General features: G+C 42.2%; 1 protein-coding gene across 4 annotated transcripts in view; it reads right to left on the reverse strand.

Moving 5' to 3' along the window:
• Nucleotides 1–19369, reverse strand: part of COL21A1 (collagen type XXI alpha 1 chain) — a 214967-nt gene that overhangs the window by 84987 nt on the left and 110611 nt on the right. For all 4 annotated transcript variants that reach the window (XM_030555641.1, XM_030555640.1, XM_030555639.1 and 1 more), the window contains one exon: nucleotides 18541–18594. In XM_030555641.1, the coding sequence (XP_030411501.1) occupies nucleotides 18541–18594 (54 nt within the window). The remainder of the gene's footprint in view (nucleotides 1–18540; nucleotides 18595–19369) is intronic.

The raw sequence follows: 19369 nt of genomic DNA on the forward strand, positions 1-19369 counted from the left end.
TACCTATACGGTTGTGGATGCCCAGGGCACCCACACCTTAGTCCACCACAACTGGATAAGCAAACGTTCTGAGTCAGGAGCGAACTAACGGGGGCCAATAAGGCCGCCTTCTGTTCTGTCTTACAGTTTGCCATAGTGGCAGGAAGCCAGAACGACGATCGGAGGGGCCCACCTCTGCTGAACCTGAGACGGTATCCTGTGGGCGAAAATGCCCATCAGCTTCTGTTTGCAGCCTATTGGATCCAGGAAGCCCTGGGAGGAAACATCGACTTATCTTCGCTGACCACTGATAACTGCCTTGCATGTTCTAACAAGCTGTCTGTAAATAGGCCTTTGTTTGATTTATTGCCGTTAGTGTTTAACTTTAGTAGTATTGATGGTCCCCTTAATTGCTCTTCCCCCTCAGCTCAGTGGCTCCCTACCGCGCAGTGGACAGGTTGCACGAATGACCTTTTTAACCCCATTTCCCCTCTCGTTTTCCCTATTTTTAATAGAACTAGAGCACGCTGCAGGGACCCACTCCCCTTGTCACCTGCACAGAGACCCATGGCGTCCCATTGTTGGGCATTTTACGGCAGGGAGGGACATAAAAACCGGTCAGACTCACCTCATTGGGTCGGCACGTATCCGAATTGTTCCCAAACCCTTGTCTATGGCAACGTGTCTTACGGTGACGTTGTTATGGACCGGGACACCCCCTTGCCAATAGTCAACGCAACTGTCGTGGAAATAGATGTCTGGGCCCCACCCTTTAGCACCTTTTTTAACCCTCTTAAACACACCTATTTTTATTCTAATTGGGTTTTAAACAGATTACGGCCCGGTCATTTCTGGCTATGTGGCGAGGTTGCCTTTGCGGCACTCCCCCCCAACCCCAAAGGCATATGTACTATTGGCTCTCTCCTGATAAAAGGGGGCGGTGTTTATGTTAAGACCTGGCAGCCCAGTTCAGCCGGGAGGGTTCGACGTTCCTGGGGATGGTGGGAAAGGGCGAAGGGGGCGTTGTCCTCTATGGTTTCTTCAGTAGTCTCGTTTAACCCCGTGGGGTACATGTTATTGCGTGAGCAAGTATTATTCCAATCACTGGCTATTGAAACGCTAGCTAATACTACTGCAAAAGGCTTTACTTTAGTTAATCAGCGGCTAGGTGAATTAGCAGATTATACTTTTCAGAATCGCTTAATGATACAATTTTTGTTACAATCACGGGATTTTTGTGAAACCCTTGTATCTATGTATCCCCAGTTTAAAGATAAGTGCTGTATCTCTCTTTCTTCTATTTCTGGAAACTTAACTGAAGTAATTGATGATCTTAAGGCCTTAGGAACCGCTGTGCGTGAGTCCAGAGAGACCTTCCGCTTTTGGTCATGGCTGGAGTGGTTGGGCCTTGGAGCCTATAAGGCTTATTTTCAATCCCTTTTTGTGTCGCTTGTGGTGGGCCTCTGCCTCCTCTGCCTTGGGTGCGCTTTTGTTAAGGCCTGTGTTCGGCGGATGGTGGGAAGTGCCCTTATTGCCTCGGCTACTGAGAAACGTCCGCTCGTAGGGGCGGATGCTGACTCAGACACTGAGGTTTAGGTACGTGGGGTGTTGTCGGCCGGAGCATGGGGGCATGTTAGACCCCCAAGTGGGGCCCCAGGGCCAGACTACGGGTGCTCCGGCCTCCATCCCCCAACGGATTTCTCCCCCACCCCTCAGAACTGCCACTGGTCACGTAGTTGCTCAGAAAGCAGAACTTGCAACAGGAAAAGCAGCCTTGTGGTCAGCTAGCCTGGAGGGACAAAGTTCCCCTGACAACAGTAGCTTCCTGGGTAGGGACGTTGGGGCCCACTGCCTCCCTTGTATGGGCATTTACCACTCGCGACCCCCCCAATTGGCTTATCACAAACTCTGACGACAAATTGACTATATATTGCCGGTCCCCTCCCGGGGACGGGCGGAGAGCCCCCGAATTCCTGTCGAAACCGTATCCAGGCCTGATCACCCTGCTGCAGGCTCTCTCGGCTCACGCGTTTCCTGAAGCCTAACCGTTTGCCGGCCGTAATGAAACTTTTGTGGTTTGTATGTGTAAGTATAATTAGCTGTTAAGTATTCTGTACTAATAGGTAAGAGGCTAAGACTGATTCCAGCCGCCCCGAGACTCCTGCTAGGGGAAACCCGCTGACCAGGAAATCTCGAAAGCAAGGGGGATCAGTTACGCCTCACAATTTATTTAGGGAAATTAGTTGCTGCACTTATGATTACTAATAGCACCAATATCACTTCTACTAACCCCTGGAATGATTTAGATAACTATTGGGACTTAGAAAAATACCAGGGCCAGCTTTTATTTGTAATTGCAGTATTTGTATTATTTGCTTTGGTAGTGTGTTGTAAGCCCCAGATGTAACTGATCGTGTTCTCCCTTATCATTATCCGTGATTCATTTAATAAACCCCTATTCTCTTAAACACTAAGAGTGATTGCTTGCGTGTTCTCCGTCACTGCCCTTGGGCACTTGATACCCCCCCCCAGGCATCCAGTGATCGAACCTCCGCCCTTCCCCAACGCTCATTACCCGGTAGATAACGGGCACCTGGTGACCATATTGGTGGAGCAAGGGGCGAGAGTAATCAGTAATCAACACCTGTCAGGGTGGTTAAGAACTGGAATAAATTGCCTAGGGCTGTTGTGGAATCTCCATCATTGGAGATTTTTAAGAGCAGATTAGACAAACACCTGTCAGGAATTGTCTAGATAACTAGTTCTATCACGAGTGCAGGGGACTGGACTAGATGACCTCTTGAGGTTCCTTCCAGTTCTATGATTCTATGAATCCATTTAGTTTAACAGGGCCGCCCAGAGGATTCCGGGGGCCTGGGGCCATCAGCGGCAGGCGGCTCCAGTGGACCTCCCGCAGGCGTGCCTGCGGAGGGTCCGCTGGTCCCGCGGCTCCGGTGGAGCATCCGCAAGCACACCTGCGGGAGGTCCACCGGAGCCGCGGGACCAGCGGACCCTCCGCAGCCATGCCTGCGGGAGGTCCACCGGAGCTGTGGGACCAGCAAGCGGCAGGGGGCCCCCCGCGTGGCAAAATGTCTAGAGCCGGCCCTGTTCGGCGGCGGGGGGCCCTTCCGTTCTGGGACCCGCCGCTGAAGTGCCCCGAAGACCTGCGGTGGGGGCCCCCTGCCAGTGAATTACCGCCGAAGCGGGACCCGCCGCCGAAGTGCAGCCCGCTCTTCGGCGGTAATTCGGTGGCGGGGGGCCCCCACCGTGGGTCTTCGGGGCACTTCGGCGGCGGGTCCCTGAACGGAAGGGCGCCTCGCTGCCAAATTACCGCCAAAGACTGGGTTGCACTTCGGCGGCAGGTCCCGCTTCGGCGGTAATGTGATGGCAGGGGGTCCTTCCGCCCCGGAGGGGAAGGACTCCCCCACCAGCGAAGACCGGGAGCGGAAGAAGCTCCAGGGCCCGGCCCCGCAAGAGTTTTCTGGGGTCCCCGAGCGAGTGAAGGACCCCGCTCCAGGGGCCCCAAAAAACTCTCATGGGGGCCCCTGCAGAGCCCGGGGCCTGGGGTAAATTGCCCCTCTTGCCCCCTCCTCTGGGCAGTCCTGTAGTTTAGCAAACCATTTCTAACTTAGCAGTGGTTTTCAACCTGTGGTCCACAGTCCCCAGGGATGGAGCGGGAGGGGGGGGAGGAAGGGGGATCCATAGACTGTCTAAGAGGTCCAGGAAAGGTTGTCATTACCACAGAACTGCAGATTATGTCTAACATTTCCAAAAGGGGGCTGCATTGCCATTCAACATTTTTTAGGGTCCACAAATGAAAAAAGGTTGAAAACCACTGTAACATAGTATTCAAATATTATTGGTGGATTTGCAAACTGAGATAGTTAATGAGTAAGTTGCAATGTCTGAATAATAGATAGATGTTTCTATGTTACTAGATTAATCAGCAGATGTCAAACATTGCTCACTGGCAATATGAACATTGATTTTCCTGGCACAAAAATGGTGGATGTCAGCGCAATACAACATAAGGCAGATAGCAGTCCAAGCACTTTAAGTGTCTCCAACTGGAGGAAAAGTTTGGACTTCATGGGTGGGATTTTCTGAAGTGCTCAGCATTGATCTAATTTTGTTACTACTGATATCAATGAAAGCGAATTCAGTCCAATGCTGAGCATTTTCACAAATCAAACACCATAGATAGTATAGTACGCTGTGGATTTGATTATTTTCTCACTTACTGTATACTGATTTTATACCAGTGTAACTATGACTTCAATTTAGTATTATAAAGGGGGAAACAAAGCATAATTTAAGCACTCCTTGGTCCATTCTGCATTTTCAACTTGAGTCCTAGATACCTGTTCATAGCAGAATCTGACTTTTAAAATATACATATAATTTTGTAAGTCTTAAAACATTCTATATGCAGTGTTGTTATAGCCATGTAGGTCCCAAAATATTAGAAAGACAAGGTGGGTGAGATAATATCTTTATTGGATCAACTTCTGTGGGGAGAGCTCTGTGTGGCTCAAAAACTTGTCTCTTTCACCAACACTAGCTGGTCCAATAAAAGATATTACCTCACCCCCCTTGCCTCTCTAAAATGTTTCATATTCATTTACATTTCAAGTTGAGATGCAGGATTTCAGAAAATTCTGATAAAAGTATGTATAGCTATGTGTGTATGTGGGTGAACCCCTCAGCTCCCACAGTCATGTGGGTAATCAGTTTCAGTAATTTTTCAGAGCCTTTTTTGCAACCTAAGCAGTATTACATTGGCTGACATATTACAAAGCCTCTCTGTTTATCAAAATCTTAAAATATTCTGAACTAATAAATCAAAAATACTTCAAAATTATTATCTGTTGTGGTGAGTGGAACATTTACCTGTATTTTTTAAAATAATCTGTGCAACATAGATCAGTTACAAAGAGAAACTGCTGACCTTCAGTTCATTTGCAAATTTGACACCATGAGCTCAGGATTAAACAAAGACTGTGAATGGCTAGCCAACTACAAAAGCAGTTTCTCCTCCCTTGGTGTCAACTGCTAGCAGAGGACATCACTCTCCCTGACTGAACTAACCTTGTTATCTCCAGACTGATTCTTGCCTGCATATTTATACCTGCCTCTGGAAATTTCCATTACATGCGTCTGACGAAGTGGGTATTCACCCACGAAAGCTTATGCTCCAATACATCTGTTAGTCTTAAAGGTGCCACAGGACTCTCTGCTGCTTTTTAAAGTGTGTTCAAATAACTGATGCAATACCTGTACAACAAGATACTGTAATTTACGCTGGGTGGAAAACAGTTCTCCCATCCTGTGGACATTTCAGATTTGAAAATATTTTCTTGTTCTGAACAGGGATGAAAGTGAGACCTTTCAAATGTTTTCACCAGTGTGTGTATACGGGTGTGCGAGAATAACCTGGTGATTAGGGTGCTCATGTGAGATCTAGGAGAACCAGGTTTAAGTCCCTACTCCAAATCAGACAGAGCAGGTACTTGAACCTGAGTCTCCCACATCCCTGGTGAATACCATAACCATTGGGCTCTTGGCTATTTCGGCAGCCTTTGTCTCTCCCCAGAAATGCGATCCTGGACCTCAGAAACCAATCCTTTCCTACGAAAAGTTTCAGTTTTGATGAACTGTCATTTTCCGATGAAAAATTATTTCACCAAAAAATTCCCAACCATCTCTAACTGCAATGCTATTATTAACCAAATCCCATTACTGATGAGGACAAAAGTAGTGATATTTGTGAGAATAGTCTAGACAGCTGAAAAAGAGGTCTCCTTTGCCCAATGCAGCAAACATTTCAGCATAGTGTCATAAAGTGGCTCTTGCCCTTTAAGAGGGAAGAAGCCAGCACATTTGTGACTGGTGAGCTAAGTCCAGTTGCATTTAAGAGAAGGCACCTGGCACTAGAGGGAAGAAGAAGATTTGCTGAGTGAGAAAAGGGGCTGAGAGAGCAGGCATGGTGCTCTCAATGACTAAGAGAGAGTGCAGAGAGCCAAAAGTTCTGCAGGAGCTCCCTGGGAATGGGGTGATGAGCCAGAAGACAAGAGACCTGGGTAGGGAGTGGGAGAAGGAGACTCTGGAGCAGGAGGAAGGCCCAGAGAACACCCTGTCCAGTACAAAGGGAAGAGAACTGGCATTAGTTTCCCTCTTCACACTTAAAATGTTTTCCATGGCTGGACTATCCTGTGGTTTGATAAACTAGTTACCAGTAATCATTGGAATAAACTTTTCACAGCAAGGACTTATTTTGTGTATCAGCAGGGCCTAGCAGACTGGATACAAATAAATAAATAAAAGGAAACACCGATAACTTGGTGCATGGAAGTACTGGTACTGCACATTCTAACAAAAGATGTGCTTTTTATTGTTTGTTGAAGAGCTTTTAAACATTTATTTCTCTGGAATTCTAAAACCAAACCCTTGCATGACTGCAATGATCATACTTTATACTATTTATAAATGTTCCCTCAAATAATTATTAATATACTTTTATGATTAATTCTTATTGATTTTCTTAAAGAAGAAGAGAATGGCAAGTACAAAAAGGTAAGAAATTAGAAAAAAATGTTTTTATAAATGGTTATGAATTGTAATAAAATCCCAGAGGTTAGTAGGTAAATTTTAACCACTTACAGCACTTTCTACTGATGTGCTCCTACTGAAGAGCTTATAACAGGGTGGGCAAACTTTTTGGTCCTAGGGCCACATCTGGGAATAGAAATGTATGGCGGGCCATGAATGCTCACAAAAATTGGGGTTGGGGTACGGGAGGGGGTGAGGATTCTGGTTGGGGGTGCGGGCCAGAAATGAGGAGTTCAAGATACGGGAGGGGGCTCCAGGCTGGGGTGGAAGATGGGGTGCAGTGGGGGGGGGAATGAGGGTTCTGGTTGGCCGTGCGGGCTCTGGGGTGAGGCTGGGGACAAGGAGTTTAGGGTGTAGGAGGGTGCTCCGGGCTGGGACCGAGGGGTTTGGAGGGCAGGAGGGGAATCAGGACTGGGGCAGGAGGTTGGGGTGCAGGAATGGATCTTAATGGATCTAGATTGTTCTCAGTGGCAGATGACAGAACAAGGAGTAATGGTCTCAAGTTGCACTGGGGGAGGTTTAGGTTGGATATTAGGAAAATCTTTTTTACTAGGAGGGTGGTGAAACATTGGAATGGACTACTTAAGGAGGTGGTGGAATCTCCTTCCTTAGAGGTTTTTAAGGTCAGGCTTAACAAAGCCCTGGCTGAGATGATTTAGTTGGGGATTGGTCCTGCTTTGAGCAGGGGGTTGGACTAGATGACCTCCTGAAGTCCCTTCCAACCCTGATATTCTATGATTCTATGAAGGGGTTCAGGATACATCTGGGGGTGCAGGCTCTGGGGTGGGGCTGTGGATGAGGGGTTTGGGGTGCAGGAGGGTGCTCTGGGCTGGGCCCGAAGGGTTCAGAGGACAGGAGGAGGATCAGGGATGAGGAAGCAGTTGGGGCGCTTACCTCAAGCAGCTCCCGGAAGAAGCAGCATAGCCCTTCTCCAGCTCCTACATGGAGGCACAGTCAGGCAGCTCTGCATGCTGCCCCATCCACAGGCACTGCCTCTGCAGCTCCCATTAGCTGTGGTTCCTGTAGAAGCCGGGGGGCCATGCTGCTGCTTCCGGGAGTCGTGTGGAGCGGCCCTTCACCCTGTTCCAGCTGGAGCACCAGAGCAGAGCAAGCCCCAGACCTCACTTCCCAGGGGCTTCTTGAGGGTCAGATTAAAATGGTTGGTGGGCCATATATTGCCCATCCCTGGCTTATAACCAACTATAAATGCCCCTTGCCCCCCAGCCCCCTGCCCCCAGCCCTGAGGCCCTTGCCGCATTCTGCACCACTCCTGCACCCCAACCCCTTGCCCTGAGCCCCTTCCTGAACACTGTACCCCCTCCTACACCCCACACTCCCTCCCTCACCCCAACCCCCTGCCCCAGCCGTACATTCATAGCCCTGAATCCAATTTCTCCACCCAGATGTGGCCCTCGGGACAAAAAGTTTGCCCACCCCTGTCCTACAGGATCATTCTCAATAAAATCTGATAAAAACAGATTATGGAATGGATTACATTATTAATCAGACAGACTGAAGATTACAAGACATACTGAAATGAAACTATTTGAAAAATTCTTTAAAATAACCAACTATAAGGAAACAAAAAGAAAATTCAAATGAAAGTGACCAGAAATTGTATAAGACATTTAAAGACTATGGGGGAAGGACACATTCTGCCCAGTCTTACAACACTCCACCATATAAATGATGGAAGAATTTGACCCTACTCACCAAAACTTCATTGACTTCTATGGTGCAGGACGAGGGCTCAATAGTCTATCATACTACCTTACTCAAGCTTGAACTCTTATCCTTCTCTGCTCAGTTTCTCCATTGAGCACTTCCCAGGGTCTCTCTTCAAATCCTGACCTTTTATCAGAGATTTTCGCTGGAGCCTGCTCTAGTCCCAGTGGCTGCTTTGTTTTTTTCCTGGAAATATCCAATGAGACTGGCACTAAAGCCTTGGTCTTCAGTCTGTCTTCACATGATGCCAAGAGAATTGCAAGGTTTAAACCATTTATTGAGAGAGAAAATTTGAAAATCCATATAAGTGACCTCAAGACATGCAACAATTATACTGATAAAATTATTATAACTTTTTTGGTTGCTGCAAACTTGTCTGCAGCTTTACTGTATATTAAGATATGTTAATATCTGAACATGCAAGTATGTGATAGCCAGGAGGCTTAAACATAAAATAATACTCCTACATGTTCAGTTAGTTGATCATAAAATATTCAGGCTGATTAAAGAAATTTCAGGTTTCTGTTCTGTCTCCCAAAGACAAGCAAACCGCAAGAAGATCACCTCCTTGGCCATACACCAGATTTATAACTCCTAAAAGTTTTATATGGACTCAGACATCTGCATTTTAAACTTTACCTTTTTTTTTTTTTACCTTATACTATTTTCTTTTACGCCATGGTTAAAAAATGTATTGGTTATTGAAATTTGTATTTTATACTAAATAACAAACAATTGTAACTCTAAAGAGTGGGAGGTCAAGAAACAACAATCATGTAAAAGAATCATGATTTAGGAAAAGGAATGCAGGGTTTGTTATGAGAGCAATAAATAAAGAGGTAAGTAGACCTATACGCTCTCTGAGGCCAGGTCCACACTACAGCGTTAAATCGATTTAAACAGCATTAAATCAATTTAACACTGTAACCGTCCACACTACAAGGCACTTAAAATCGATTTTAAGGGGTCTTAAAATCGATTTCTGTACTCCAGCTAAATGAAAGGAGTAACCCTAAAATCGATATTACTAAATCGATTTAGGGTTAGTGTGGACGGATATCGAAGTTATTGGTCCTATTCTTTTACTGAGCTACCCAGAGTGCACCGCTCCGGAAATCGATGGTACCCTGGGACCATGGACGCACACCACCGAAGTAATGTGCCCTAGTGTGGACGCGTAAAATCGATTTTATAAAACCTGTTTTATAAAATCAATTTTACTAATATCAATTTAAAGCTGTAGTGTGGACGTAGGCTCACTCTCTCTCCTCTCCCCGCTTTTCTTTTCAAAGAAAAACCTGAGTTTAAATCCATACTAAGAATTGGAGAAATATTCTTTTTGAAATTGATTTCTTTTGTAAAAACATTAAAGTCTTCACTCTTTAAATCCTGGAGAACATTTATGGTGGAAAAAGGTTATAGAAGATATTGGTTACTTCCAACGCACGTTTCTAATGAAGGTTAAAACCTTTGCGTTTCTCAAATTCTTAGGATGACAAGCTTCTTATGAGATGTATATTTGGAAATATTTTGTATGTGAATGCAAACCTTCATATAACAATAGCCTGATATCATTGTTATATCAACAATAAGATGTTTGATGTATTATTATAGCAAGATCAGTCGATGCTAAACTAATTACTAATGTAAGAAGCTATATAAATAAAGAATATTTATATTAATAGGGAATTAATTAATTATTTAAACTACTCAACCAAACCTCTCCAATGACTGGGAAAAAGAAGAGATGATACATTTTTATGACCATTTAAGCTTAAAGTTTAAATTAAAAAAGACTACTTTGAGAGTTAACTTTTATAAAGAGAATAGGAGTGTGTTTGGATGCATTGGAAACAGAATTTTAACTCCTATTAAACCCTGATGGTATATCTCAGAAAACTGACTGAATAAAAGAAAGAGTTAAAACTCTAAACTTAAAGATGTTCTCCTACCACAAAAACAAAGGAAATAACTGTGAAGAAAGAATTACAACCCTAATACTAATAAACTACACATTCATAAGACAAAGACAGTACCCATGAAGACATGGAAACAATGAAAGGGTAACAGCTACCAGCTTTGAATATAAACAATTGTAATTTCATGGAAATAGGAAGAAGAGTACAAAATTGGGAAGTGAGCACCCCTCACAAATAGACCTTCTGATACCCAGATTAGACAGTAAGCACTCCACAACTCATCTTGTCCATCTCCATAAGCAAGCTGCCACAGACAGCTAAGAACAATAAAGAACACTCAAGAAGAAACCAACCCCAAGTTCTCCCAAGACTTCAACACAGAATCACAGTGGATTGGTGAGAGAAAGTTAACTAAAATACTGCCATAGGATTAGATTTAAACTCTTGTAATGGTTTTACAGGGATATGAAACTGCTGTTGTAACTTACAATATTAACAGTTTCTCATGTTAATCACAGATGGTTAGACCATGTACTTCTGGAGAGGAGACAGTAGCTAAATATTGGTAAACGTAGAAACACTGGAGATGTTGGATGTAAGATTCTTAATATTGGTTAACTGGCCTGTCTCATGACAGCTCCTTAAATGGCTTCATCTAAGTAGCTGATTTAAATATTTTTTTAGCTTCATCATATAGTTGTAAACTAACTGGTTATTTATTAATAACCAACAGGTTCCCCTTTCCTGAAATGCAATTACTTTGCCCATCTATAAACATTCTTAGTTATCTACTGTGACAAATTTCCTCCTCTACCTTGGTGGGTCCTGCGCTTATTGGCAGATTTGCTCACCTCAGTGATCTTCCCCACAGTCTGGATCAACTCCTCTTGTGTCTGATCAGGAGTTGGGAGGTTTGGGGGGAACCCGGGCCTGCCCTCTACTCCGGGTTCCAGCCCAGGGCCCTGTGGATTGCAGCTGTCTATAGTGCCTCTTGTAACAGCTGCATGACAGTTACAACTCCCTGGGATACTTCCCCATGGCCTCCTCCAAACACTTTCTTTATCCTCATCACAAGATCTTCCTCCTGGTGTCCGATAACGCTTGCACTCCGTAGTCCTCCAGCAGCATAGCCTCTCACTCTCAGCTCCTTGTGCTTCTTGCTCCCAGCTCCTCACATGCACTTCCTCTCCTCTAGCTCCTCCCTCCCTGACTGGAGTGAGCTCCTTTTTAAAGGCAGGTGCCCTGATTAGCCTGCCTTGATTGGCTGCAAGTGTTCTAATCAGCCTGTCTGCCTTAATTGGTTCTAGCAGGTTCCTGATTACTCCAGTGCAGCCCCTGCTCTAGTCACTCAGGGAACAGAAAACTACTCAGCCAGTGACTAGAATATTTGCCCTCTACCAGACTCCTGTACCACACTGGCCTGGGTCTGTCACACTATGTATATACTAAAGAACAGATTCACAATAATTCTGGGAAACATATATTTTAGTCTTAATTTACTAAGAGAAAAACACTTACTCAAGAAGCTGCGATTCTCAAGGTGTAATCCAGGGGTCGGCAACCTTTGGCACATGGTCCATCAGGGTAATCCACTGGCGGGTCATGAGACATTTTGTTTACATTGACTGTCTGCAGGCATGGCTCTCCCTCCCAGCTCCCAGTGGGTGCGGTTCACCATTCCCAGTCAATGGGAGCTGCGGAACGTGCTGGCCGCCACTTCCTGCAGCTCCAATTGGCCAGGAACAGCAAACCGCCACTGGGAGCTTGGGGCGGTACCTGCAGATGGTCAGCATAAACAAAATGTCTCGCGGCCCGCCAGTGGATTACCATGCTGGACCGCGTGCCGAAGGTTGCCAACCCCTGGTGTAATCTATGTTAAAAGCTCTCCACAGAAAGAGAGACATATAGAAGAGACTGTAACAGAAAAAAAAACATTTTATCTTTTGTATAATGTTCCCTTTTTAACTTTCTTTAATAATGAAATAGCCATGGTTGTTAATTGTGATGATTTTGCTTGGCTTTAATCATGGTGTTTTCTAAAGTATGTAAAAGACTAAATAGTGAGAGACATACCCATAAGGTGGCTGTAAGAGAAACAATTAGTAAGAGCTGGCATATCGATTTCTTGTTTCAGTAAACTAAATACTTTTAATAATTTTAAAAATAAAATTATTTGGTGTCCAACAATTTCAAATAACCCCTTTCTGTCCCACATCCAGCCACAACCAGAATTAAGTCAATGTTATAACACAAACAACACTTCCATCAATTTAGCAGAATAACCCCAACCATATACTTTCTAGATATGATCTTTGTCAGAAAGAGCATTGTATAGATATACTTCTTTTAGCCTTGTCAGGTTTCATTCTATCTGCACTGTCATGACATCTTCTGAGTAACTAGTAAGTATTTCAGAATTAATATTGGATAGAGGCAGACATGAGACACTAGTGTTCGACAAATGCTTTCCAATGAAATTATATCAGTAAGATAAATGATCCTTTTTTATGCTAGTGTTAGTTTCTCCTGAATAAACTATCACCATAACATCTCAAGAGCAGCTTCATGCACTTGAAAGTTTCAGTTTCCATTATCTGACTCCTTTATTCACCATTTACATTCAGCATTAGAGCTTAATTCAATAATTCATAACAACTAATGTATTCAGTAATTTTTGCTTCTTTTTCTGATTGTGAATTATCCAAAAATGATATGCAACTTTCTCAAATTCATTTAGTATTAGAAGTTATTCACCGAATAATTTTGTTAAGTAATCCCTAGTGTCTATTTTTGACTATTCAGTATAGAACATTTGAGCTGTTTTGGTTTTCCAGAATAGATAAATGTAGCTGTTGCAAAAAATCTTTATTATGAATTTTAAAATTTGCTTCTTATGAATATTCTTCAATATTCACTTACTACTCATCAAGCATTTCTGTCAGCAAATCTGTTCACTGGAAAGAAGCACAAAGTGGTTGCAACTGCAGTCAAAGTAATTTGTCTAAACAGGAACTAATATCTGCAGAATTTATTTTGAGTATTCACTCAGCCTTGTTCAGAACATCTGCTGACTTGTGCGTAGGTCAGTACTGGAAGTGACGTACAGTAACATGACTTCTGGAGAAGGAGAAGGTTGATCATGGGAAATATCAAAGTCTATTTTTTCAACAATCAAAAATTGTCTATAAACTTTCCTTTGTGTTTAGTATCCCCTGGCAAATGTCCTGAAAGCAAGGAATTTTGTGAAGGCCACTGGCATACCTATGATGTGAACTGCTAATGGTTTGTCACTAACGGGCATATAAGCAAGCAGGTATTTTTTATTTGCTATCTAAAGAAGAGCTTACCTTTAGGGCAAAATTAGACATAAGCAAGCTTCGTGGCTAGCTTGGCACTACATTTCAAGGCAGCACAGTGGTTCAAGGAGATGTTCCACTGTAGGAGAAAAAAGCTCCATGCTCTGAGACTCCACCACTTGCAACACAGAATACGGAAGAAGCCTTGATGGCCAAAATACAAGTTCACTACACAGAAGGGTCCTGAGATAGTAAGAGCACTGAGGAAACTTGAAAGGCATAGCAGAGATGGGGATATCTGAAAGTGGGAACATAATATGGGGGAAAACATTCTACTTGGAAGGTGGGAAGTGGAAATACCAAAATATTCTCTGTACAAGGCACCATCATGTACCGGTAATTACCAACCCTGCCTGAAGTCAGGGTTTTTCCACTTTTTGCCTGCTTTTTCTCTAGCAAGTGCATTAGAGGGATATCAATTTCAAGATATGAAAGTGGAGTGTCCTTCTTGAATGATATATTTGGCAGTTCCTACAGATTGAAATCATTATACATGATGCAGCCAATGGCTTCTAATTTCTGATGATGAATACATTCATTCCTGCAGTATACATAATTCCCTATTGTTTGTATATACCGAGTGAGCTTTTCAAGCAAAAGATTTTTTTACTTAGTAGGATTCCAGTAAGACACTCACAAACTTTTGTAGAATGATTAAAACTGGGCACCACACTTGTCATACCTAGCACAGTTATCAGTTGATATTCACTGTCAAGACAATGGGTCAAACAGTGGGATTAACCAGAATTTGAAGTGCCTTTGTATATTGCTACCATCGTACACAAGGAAAATCCATATCTGAGATGCTGTGTTGTGACCCAAACATTAAGCACACTCCACCAGTTTTTGAATATTTTCAGCTGTGTATGTGTTTATAAGAAATAGGCAACTTATAGGATCTACTGCAGCTACTCCCACTGCTTAGACATGGTGCTGGTGACAGCACTCCATATGCCAGGCCCAAAACAGTGCTAAAAATATCTGATAGCATCACCCATGAGACTCAAAACTAACCTAATTAAGAGTTTTCATGCGTGGGTTTATTATGCCTAGGAATTATTGTGGGAAAGTTCTCTAGTCTTTGTTATGCAGGAAGTCAGACTAGATGATCACAATGGTCCTTCTGGCCTTGGAATCTATGAATCTAAATAGAAGGAGAAAAGCAAAAGAGTGATCCTGCTCCACTGAAATCAGTGACAAAACTCGCATTACCTACAACAGAAGGGTTGATCAGGACCCCGTTCAGCCAAATTATATCTCTATAGTCATGATTGACTAACATTTAAACAGGTCTGCCATGTTCTAATGTGGCTGTTTTTATATATCATATTATAGGGCTGTACTGTGGTTTAAATAAGTAAAGTTTAGAAGAAAACATCTGGCAAGATCTTGATCAGAGAGATATTATTCCATTGTATGCTAGCCACAACACCTACATATCTTTCTATATATACCGTATTTTAATCACAGCACATAGAAAAACCTCAAATTAGCATAATCACCCTTACAACATAATTTGAACAAATTCAAATTCACCGTTAATCAAGATGCATATACCAGTTCAATTCTTACAATGAAAAAAACATTTGCAGAAAGGAACATTGTCTATCTTTATAATTATTAACTGTGTTTGATTACTTACAGAAATGAGGGAATGGAAGGGACCTTGACACGTCATGTAGTGCAGTTCCATGTACTGAGGCAGAACTGTTATCTAGACAATCCCTTACAGGGGTATGTCTAATCTGTTCTCAAAAACCTCCATTGACAGAGATTCCACAACCTCCCTAGGTAAATTGTTCCAGAGCTAGTTAGAAAGTCTTCCCTAATGGCTAACCTAAATCCTTGTTGCTGCAATTTAAGACCATTACTTCTTGTTCTGTCCTGAGTAGATAAAGAGAATAAGTTATCACCCTCCTCTTTATAAAACATATTACATACTTGAAGCCTATTATCATGTCCCCCCTCAGGAGTTCTCTTCTCCAGATTAAGCATGTTTTCTAGACCTTTAAACACTTTTGTTACTCCCTAATTTGTCCACACTGACTTGAAGACAACTAACTTGTGTAATTCTTAGCTTGTTCTTTCCCTATTTGCCTCAGGTCATAACCCTTTTACACTGATGTTCACTATGATCACTGCTAATCTTTTGGTGAAAACTGAAAGAAAAAAGGCATTTAACATTATGACCATTGTTGTGTTTTTGTTATCGTCTTTCCCTCCTCACTGAGTAATGGGCCTACCCTATCCTTGATGTTTCTCTTGCTTCTCATGTATTTATAAAATGTTTTCTTGTTGCCCTGTATTTGTCCCGACATGCTTGTGTTTTTATTTTTTATATATATATTCATCCTTCATATATCATTCATCCTTCATAATCTGACATAATTTCCACCCTGTGGATGACTCTTGTTTTTGAGTTTCAAGTTACTGAAGACCTCCTGATCTCTTACCGTCCTTCTTTGCCCTTAATAGAGTGTCTCTAAAAACTGCCAACTCTCCTAAATTCTTTTTTTCCTTAGACTTGCTTCCCATGGGATTTTACCTACCCATTCTAAAGTTTGCTAAAGTCTGCCTTCCTGAAGTCCATTGTCTTTATTCAGCTGTTCTGCCTCCTACCCTCCCTCCTACCATTCCTTAGAATCCTCTATCATTTCATGATCACTTTCACCCACACTGCCTTCCACCTACTCCCGAGAAAGGAGGCTGATGTGATAGATCTATATGTTCTGGAGGCTTCTTTTATTTCATAAAATGGGCAGGACCAGGAGACAGCATATCTCGCTAGCTTAAGGCCCTACTAGTATTATTATGAGAAAACACACACATCACTTGGAAATACATACTTAGTTTTACAAACTACTTTTTCCTACTCAAAAATTCAGTGATTAATAAAAGCAATAATACTCCAGTGTGTGTGGTATATAGAGGATAATCACACCTCTCAGATGCTGGGGACAGTTGGCTGTCAGCTCAGCCTCACTTCGCAACCAAGACATGTAGCTGTAACAACTGCACCCCTTGGAAAGTTTTTATCTTGTAGCTATGGGCTGCAGTAATTTCCAAGAGCAGAAGAAAATGGTGAGATTGTACTTGTCAAAAAGCAAAGGGCTAGTCTCTATCTGGCAATGACAAGGTGGAACAGAATGAATAGGAAGGAGTAAGGATCCTATCCCCACACCAACCTTAGGGTGGCTGCACAAGGGTCAGTTATAACTGCAGCTGGCTGGAACCTGAGTGGAGAATGAGCAGACTAGCAGATGGAGCCATAGCTCTGGCCTCCTCACCCACATGTGTTTACCTGTGGCATTCACTGGCTGAGTAGGGGTGAGGGATTATGTGACATCTTTTAAATGAGTGTTGGCAAATTATTCCTCCACCAGTACAACTGAAGAGTCCAGGAGGATTGTGCCTCTCTGAGGAATTGTGCTCCCTCTGGGGTCTTATACACCATCCATTTCTGTAAGCTGCATGCACAAAGCACAATTGCACCCAAATAAATCTTTACAGCACATGACAGTACTGATGTGTCAATGCCCTGAACTTTTGGGGACATACTAATCGGCTGCCTCATTCCCATCTCTCCTATTCCACTGGACATTCCCCATCTGCTGGTGGCTGGCAGCTCCATGTCCCTGAGGGTGGCTCCTATTTCCTCTGTTGTGCTTCATGTAGCAGCTGTCCATAGAGACAGCTAGGCTGGCTACTCCTTGTTTACAGCTGTTTTCCAGGCCACCAGGCTGGGCTTTGCAATGATGAGCCAAGATATCTGTAGAGGCAGCTGAAAACATGGAAAACAGAAAAAGCCAGCTCTCTCCAAACTACCAGAAAGTGCTCAACAGACCATGAGTGGACAATGTTTGAGAACACTGCTTTACAGATAGATTGTATTCTACATAAAAACTAAAAAAAACACCACTTTACAATTTTAGAAACTTTTGTAGTACTACAGCTAGCATCCTGAGAGATGACTTATGTTATATAGTACTGTAAACTGATGGACAGTTTAATCAGTCAGGGAATGGAAATAAGCTTCAAGCCTATGTTGCTTTAAGGTCCTTTAATTAGACTTACTAATTTCCACTAAACAATCCAAAACACAGTAAGTCAACTGAAAAATACTGGGCAGAACTCCCCAGAGGCTTTCTCCACTTGATTCAGCCAGAAGGGGAGAAAACACATCCTTCCTGATTTGTTCCACTTTCTCTGTCCTTTTATGCTCTACCTTGAGCAGCCTATGGTCAGCTTGGACCAGTTAACAAGCTGCAGCACCTTTACTTTGTCAGAGGTACTGATTATGATAGCAACCGAAAGTCAATGTTAACTACAAATAATGGAATACAAAGGAAGATTTCTTGGGATTATAATGGCATTAGTAGAAGCTCCACTGTTCAGACTGTAAAAAGGCTTCTGTTCTACTCCAAGAATTTGTATTTACTTAAGAAATGTTGAGGAAAGAATTTTTGAGTTAGGACTTCCTACAAATTTAAGACAAAATGTTTTTTTCCAAACATGTCTAATGCTTATTTGAAAATAATTTTAAAACAGCCAGGTTTAACTATAAACTTTATCTCTACAACATGAATGTACTTTTATTTTAAAGTAATATATGCAATTATACCATTTAAACAAAAATGTTAACTAGAACATCACTTGTGCCTCACTATGCCTTTGTGGTGTTTTTGTGTGTAAATTATTGCAGTCTTCAAAATTATATCTAATCTATATCGAGAGAGAGAGAGAGAGAGAGAGAGAGAGAGAAACTGACTGCAGAGTTGTCAAATGAAATTTGATATATATGAATGAAGACTCCACTGTCTATATATTAAAGATAGATCTTCCTACTCCTACTTCAGAATACAGCAAACTTCTCAAACTTGGAAAGGCTGACACATGAACTAAACCATTCACTAATAAAACATGCCCAATATTTCAGCAGTTAAAACACTTACAGGGTCTCCTCGATGTCCTTCTGGTCCTGTAGAACCAGGCATCCCAACTTCTCCCTTTAAAATGAAAAGTGTTAAATAGGAAATGTACCCAAGACAAAAAAAATTACCTTTCTGTGCAAAAAGAATAGTGAATTCAAATGGTAACGCATTTTTAGATGTAAAATAATGAGACACCTATCTAGGCTCTTTTAATACAATCTCATCAGCATTAAAGTAACCATTTCAGCAGGAATTCAGCCAGCCTAACTCCTATGAAATGCTTGTTCACCATTCATCATTGTATGAAGCTCACCATTTCCAAATTCCCTATGAAACAGATGCCTTTTAAAGACACAAAACACAGAATTAAATGTCAATTCAGAATTTTATTCTCTATTTCATAAAGGTAATGTACTTTACTCAATATAGTACCATTGAAATATACAATCTGTCATTCAAACATGTAAACACATTACTTAATAACAACATTATAATGTACATTTAATTGTGTAAAACTATTCTCAATAGAAATACATTGTTAATTTTGTGGAAAAAACACTACTGTGAAAAGTATTCCTGTTCCATCACATAACTTAAAAACAAATGACACTTGTTAAAAATTTATCCCATAGCTGGTTATATGCACATGCATACTGAAGTTCAGTCTGAAATATATTTACTGCCAAAAACCTGTTAAACATGGCATTTCTTAATTAGAGGAATTAAGTGTCTATTAGCTGCTTGTTACACCATGTAGTATGACGGGTGTTCGTATTACTGATGATGAAAACTCGTGTTCTATTAATAGTAAAAACCAGCTCTTAGATGTTTTTTTCCTTCAACTGAGGAA

Source organism: Gopherus evgoodei, chromosome 3 (assembly GCF_007399415.2).
Source record: "Gopherus evgoodei ecotype Sinaloan lineage chromosome 3, rGopEvg1_v1.p, whole genome shotgun sequence".
Taxonomy (NCBI): Eukaryota; Metazoa; Chordata; order Testudines; family Testudinidae; genus Gopherus; species Gopherus evgoodei.